We start from the raw sequence: 6,885 nt of genomic DNA, 5'->3' as shown, positions 1-6,885 counted from the left end.
ATCAAATATATAAAAATATATAAATCCGAAATATTGCAAAGGCAATTGAACTTCTTACAAGTTGCACTTCGCTTATCTGTGATATCAGAACATGAGGACGTGATTCCATCAGAATTTTCTACAGCCTGTCAAGGTACAACTGTGGAAACCACTCAGATGCTTCTTCCAGAGTATGTCAATTTACACTTATTAGCTGATCATTCTGATTAAGACGAACACATTTCTAGCATAGCCCTCTTCTGAGAAAACCTAGCGAAACGTTTTTTTTTTTTTCAATCTCATCTGAAATGAGCAGTGATGGGGCATGCATAACGCATTCAGATTAGTTTTTTGATGTTACAAGTAATGTAATGTGTTACAAGTAACATGCATTACATAATCAGATTACTTTTTGATGTTACGAGTAGCGTATTACAAGTAACATGCATTACATAATCAGATTTGTTTTAATGTTACGAGTAAAGTAGCGTATTACAAGTAACATGTATAATCAGATTACTTTTTGATCTAACAAGTAAAGTAATGCATTACAAGTAACATGCATTACATAATCAGATTACTTTTTTGATGTTACAAGTAATGTAATGTGTCAAGAGTCTCCTAGGATAGAAGGAATGGGTGGATATTCCGGAGCAACTTGGCATGTCTGACTGACCATCGGCCATCTTGGTTTGGAGGGGGAAAAAATCAAAACACAACGGCTTACAACTTGGTTGCAATGTGTAGGATGATGCACCAGGGTCCACTGAAGAGATTGATGTGCAACTTTGCCATCAAAATCCATGCAAATTCAAGAAAATGCTTTTAAAATAGCTTTCCACTGTAGTGACCACTATGCGTGAAAGGGTTAAACTGTCTGAATACAAAACATGGTTTACAAACTGTCTAAATATGTTCACCAGGATCCATGTCTATATAATGAGTACCGGTATAAACTATATTTCGCATCTTAGTAGCCTAAGATAGCCTATGTCAACATTTAAACCGCTTTAAAGTTTTTATTTATCTTTACATATGTGTCATTAGATTTTTGAGGAAGTTAAAAACCCAATTCTTGGGTTTAAAATAGTTATTCAGCAATTTCTAAAAAAAAATTAAAAAAATGGGAAGGCCGCAAAGAATCCATCAGTTGTATTCTTCATTTTAATGGGAAACAAAGGCCGCATTTGAAGGAGCCTTCGAATTGGGACAGCTTTCCTCACGCAGGGGTGATGCAATCGACCTTTCCTCTGAATTGGGACACACCAACCGTGTTTTCAACATAGACAGGTTTTCAACATAGACAGTATATAAGAGGTTTTCAATGGTATCGATATCCGCGAAATATATCGATATATATATTTTTGTTTTCAAAAATTTCTTGGAAATATATATTTGCAGTGTTTCTTCAGCTGAACAATTAAAAAGCGCATTAAATAACAGTGCGATCCACTGAAGAGATGTATGTCTACACCATAGATGCATATCTATGGTCTACACACAGCCTTGATTTCATTCCATAGACTGTAAAAAAAAAGATAGACGACGCACCTTCACTCTCTTCCATTGTAGAAAAGTGAAGCCACCAATGTCCCAATGACGCTGACATCTTGGAACCTGAGTCTGCGCAATAGTGAGCGTGAAGTGGAGCCGCGGTATCAAGGCCCCGCCCACACTTCCACAGAATCGGTAAGTACAGTTTACTGCAGAACAACTCATTATGTTGGTGTGAAATAAACATGGAAATAGGAAATTAAATTTAAAGCCCCATTCTCTTTCCGAAGGTCCCAAAAAAAAGTCAGTTGGTGCCTCAGTGACTTCGCTCAGAGAAGCTGTCAATCTCAACTGTCAACCATGACGTCCCTGTTTCTTTATCAAATATATAACTAAAACAAAACGTATTTTTAAAAAAAACGAACACTTGAACTTACATCAGTGTGATAAAAATGACCTAAAATGACAGAAACCATCTTTGGCAAAAATGTATTGGTTAGGTTGTCTCGTGTCCCAGATTACATGGTGAAGGCGGGGCTGCGACTCAATTTTACAGGACTTTTGTGCCACACTTGTTTCATTCCCTGGCCATTACTATTTATGTAATGAAGTATGAGTGACCCCTGCTGGCATTATTTTGCATCATTCACCTTTAATTTTCTGAAGTGCTGAGGGATTCTTTTTTTAAGGTTTCTTTATGGAATGTTCATCGAGTTACACTATCTCTTCTTATAGGTGAACACGTGCTATGCCGCAAACTGGTCTGGTATAAACTATAAGAGTACTTTGCTGAGAGCTAAGTAGATGTATGTGCTTGAGGAAATATCATATAGCCTATTGTGTTAATAAATAAATAAATAAATAAAACAGGTCATGAGAACAGTTCCTTGGTTTAGGCTACAGTAAAATTTAGAACAGGGGTTTTAGGCACTCCGCTCCACGTCCTGCCTAACAATGCCCTTAGCTGTTCTAAATTCACTGTAAACCACGGCTTCACAGGCCTTTTGCTTTTATATTATTTGAATGATAGTGTTCTTTAATTCAACACGTGTTAAATATCTTTTTAATTTTGACAATACATTCATACATTATTTTATTTTCAATTGTAGAATCAAATATAATATTTACAGCAGGGATTGACAGTGTTATTTTATAAATATGTATTTGCACAATAATGCTGTACTGTAAAAATGTCAAATTATGGGACCCTCTTCGTACTTAGGTGAACGTGATTTCACCAAGTGCAAATTTTCCTTGATCAACATCTTTGTTGATCCTGCAACAGCATTCCAATCAACCAATCAGATTTAAGGGACAAGTGCACAGTTTGTCAAGTTTAGGTTAGGTGCTTCTACACCAGTGTCGTTATCATTTACCTCTAATTTTAGGGATTAGGTATGGGTAGTAGAATTGGGTTTAGGGAATGATAGTGTTGGGACAATATTTTCGGACAGGAATGTTGTTCCAGGATCAACAAAATATTAGCAAAATCACGATGACTTCGTAGACGGGCGCTTCGTGCATTTTCCCCAGTGCTCTTCTGTCATTCCCAGTGATGGGAGGCGGGGGCGGGGCTCAGAACGCTTTGAACACAGATGCGGAGCGGCTCTTCTGCTCTGAGCGCCAGTGAGACGAACAGCACCATGACTGCGAACGCATACGACGTGATTGTGATTGGCGGAGGCATCTCAGGTTAGTCTCTCATAAAACTTCATATAATCTCATTGCAATTAAAGCACTCTTAAAGAAACTTTGCATGGATGAAGATTACAGGCTGATGATCGTAATGCAGAGTTATGATCATCGTTATTGAGTAATATAAGGCGCGCGACTGACCCGTGCTGAACGATTAGGCTAACGTTATTCCATTTCCTAAGAAGCTTAGACGCCTTATAACACTGTATTATCGATCCGTTTGAAAATAATAAGGCATATTTACGTTTTAAATAGGACTCTGTTAGTTTGTCGAAAGGAAGGTTTTAGTTCTGCAGACTTAAAGTGATTTTGTACCCGATGTCACCTAAGCTTGCTCTTTCACTTCCGTGACATGATTATTTCATATGCATAACGCCAGAGGCATAGACCGTTAAGTGGCATGCAACAGTGTATCTGTGTAGTTGCTATATAACGTGGCAACTTTTTTTATACTCATAATCAAGATTTTAGTTTAAAATATACATGTGTGTACTGGCAAGTGTAGGCTATATTCTTTTAAATCACGTTTACCTTGTAATATGCATACACTGCATGTATGGGCTAATAACGATAGACATGTAACTTTTTGTTTATAGTAATTTTAGATGAATTATGTCAAACTACATAATATTAGACACTCAGTTTTCAATGTCAACTACTACCCATCCTTATTACATAGCTCTCTTGAATACTTGATTCTGATTGGTCAATCACTGTAGCGATGTTGTGTAACCGTTCACTCATCCATGTGTGAGAATAATTTTAACTGAATATTTCAACTCAAATCAATATTTCATGTCCATGTATTTATTTGAAAAAGAACTTTAGAAATAATAGTCTCGTTAGATGCAACAGGTTCTCAAAAAAGGCACTTGAAATTATTAAACTAAGAACATGGTTATTTTGTTTCACGCTGTTGATCAGTAGTTGACATGTCTTGTCTTGTCATGACATTGCCTCTCTCTCTCTCTCTCTCTCTCTCTCTCTCTCTCTCTCTCTCTCTCTTATTTTGTTATACAACTTCTGAAGCCTATCTCTATGACATTGTATAGCCTACTCAATTTTTAAAACTACTTTATATTTTATAATTATTATGCATGCAGCTTTTATTGCCTCATAAAAGATTTGTGCGTGTGTGTGTGTATTTGTATATATATAAATTATCACACTGCAAGACCATTCGAAATTAAATAGAGAATGCAAAAAAAATTAAACTGGTCATAAAAAAATGTGGTGAACTTAAAATATACACTTCCCCTTGTATATTAATATAAATTTGAATCTAAACCGACTCTTAAGAAAATTCCTTAAAAGAGGTAAACTCTCCACATACACTGCAGTAGTTTTAGTAGGGGTGCACGATTCAGAAAATGTCACGATTCGATTCGATTCCGATTTTTAGGCTCAAGATTCGATTCAAAATCGATTTTCGATTCAAAACGATTCTCGATTCAAAAAAACGATTCACAGTATGTAAATGTAGTTTAATTTTTCCTATGTGATTGATTGTAGTAGACTAGGGGTGTGCAAAGCAGCCGATATTTGTATCTGTATTTGTTGAGGGGGGAAAAGTATTTGTATTTGTATTCGAGTAAAATTCAAAATAGGCGTAAAAAAAAAAAAAATTGCGTTACACTTCTAATTTACGTTATAGTGTAAGTATTCTTTAATTATATCCATTATAATAATTATGGATATGCAATATTGGTTGATGTTTTTCCATAAATCCAGCAATGAAACAAGGAAAGTCATTGAAAAGAAAATAACATAACAGCCATTACCTCATCCATGGTTAAACCAACAACTAATAAAATACCATTGTGAACATTATGAAGCCTACAGCCTACATCTTGCTGTCTGCAAAAGACAGAGTAACTTACGTACCATATAACTCCCACACGTGCGTACAATTCGACACAACTACACAAGCATTTTAAACCTTTTTAACCGAAAGTTAACGTTACTCTGTAAACAGCCTATTGTCTAAATTACCGCGCTAAACAGCTGACGTACGTTACGTAAACAGAGCGAGCATGAGAGCACCCGACTGCAGACGTCAATAATGCAGCGCAATGGAATAATCTCCCGATCAAACTCCGCTTCTCGAAAGTTATAAACTGCCTCAGGAACCCAGTTAAGGTACACAAATCTGTTCAACAAAAATAGTGATGGAGTTAAGTGTTTTTTTCGCTCAGCCGAGCCCTCTCTGTTGCTGTGTGGAGCAGCCTGTGTCCGTCACTCAATCACTCATCCGGTCACGCACTGCGGTCTTTTTAATCTTAATCTCTGGGTGATGGCGTACCATGGGATTTCTCACGTTTGTGGTGTTTCCAAAATACTTAACTTTTGCTTTGCAAAGCAGCATGAGTCCTATCAAGTTCCGTCTTTCCCTCGAGGTTATAAAAGCCGAAATGCGCCCAAATTATCGCCTTCAGTGAGGATGGAGCAGGTTGAATAATTCTTTCTGTGAGGTTTGCGCCGAATGACGTTTGCTGCCATTCTTCTTTTGTTATGACAAGCGTGTGCAGGCGTCAGTGTGAATTCGACGCAGCGCCATCTATAGGAATGCTGAGCTAAACTCATTTCAGGACAATATTAACACGGCAAAAATATATATATATATATATGAATCGATTTTTGGAATTCTATGAATCGATTCTGAATCGGCAAAGCTTGAATCGCGATTCAAACGTGAATCGATTTTTTTGCACACCCCTAAGTTTTAGCCTAACCCTTATAAAATTGGAATTGTGAAACATTGCTTTGAAGAATGTTTATGCTGCTCAGGGTTAAATAAGACGTTAAGTGCTGAGTGAAAAGGCCCTTTGGTATCACAACCCAGTGAAATTAATAATATGCATTGGCCCTAGTGGAGATCTCAGTGTTTTGACCCACTCTTCCCTGGCAAGTATATTTCACTGAGATTGTAGAGAGATTTATTAATATATTGCACTACGATAGGATGCAGAATTGATTAGAAAATACTACGTGATAAGAACGTTATTTTAGTCAGTCCTCCTAGCATGTGTAAAGTGACCTATTTTGTATAGAGTAGTGTGAAAGCATAGCATAATGTCTTTACAGTTATAACCTAACAGGAAATTCCATTCCTGTCGTGTAAACGGACTTGTTCCTACAGTGAATAATGCATTATAATATATATATAGTATATATATAGACTTGAAAATTTAAACCCAGCTCAGAGGGAGTGCACACTGGGATGAAATATTGCTTGTGCAAGAACGACATTCTTGAAAACAGAACTGAGCAAAACAGGGTCAAGATGTCCTCGTGATAACCTGCTGAAACAGTATTTCTTGTCATACAGGCGGTTCTATCAATTTATTTTTTATGATATGCAAGAGGACCACAGAATCAAGACAAATGTTTTAGTCTATATTGTTAAATCTGAGGATATTAAGGTTTCTATTTGCAAAGTTGCCCACAGTTTAATAACTCATGACCACCTTATTTTTCAGCATGGAAGTCAGCTATTTTCTGTGAATGTACAAGACTTCTTCTGATTTAGGTCTTTTTTTTTTTAGACAAAACTAGAAGAATAACAAGTGTAGTAAACATTAGCTTTTTTACGATGATGCATTAAAAAATTACAGCAAATATACCAGTTTGCAATATAACGCACTGTTTCTGTACAGCTGAAATAACTGGAAACCTCGCTCATTCGAGCTGAAAATGGAATAAGGTAGATCGTCTACT

The 6,885-nt window shown here is 36.5% G+C and overlaps 1 protein-coding gene across 1 annotated transcript in view; it reads left to right on the top strand.

The window, feature by feature from the left end:
- Positions 1–6,885, top strand: part of mao (monoamine oxidase) — a 48,067-nt gene that overhangs the window by 1,190 nt on the left and 39,992 nt on the right. The window contains exons 2-3 of the mRNA XM_079617720.1: positions 1,552–1,668; positions 3,027–3,165. Coding sequence (XP_079473846.1) covers positions 3,069–3,165 — 97 coding nt within the window. The 5' untranslated portion in view covers positions 1,552–1,668; positions 3,027–3,068. The remainder of the gene's footprint in view (positions 1–1,551; positions 1,669–3,026; positions 3,166–6,885) is intronic.

This window comes from Phoxinus phoxinus, assembly GCF_949152265.1.
Source record: "Phoxinus phoxinus genome assembly, chromosome: 7".
Taxonomy (NCBI): domain Eukaryota; kingdom Metazoa; phylum Chordata; class Actinopteri; order Cypriniformes; family Leuciscidae; genus Phoxinus; species Phoxinus phoxinus.
The sequence above is the reverse complement of the archived record's forward strand: the minus strand, read 5'-3'. Positions and strand labels throughout refer to the sequence as shown.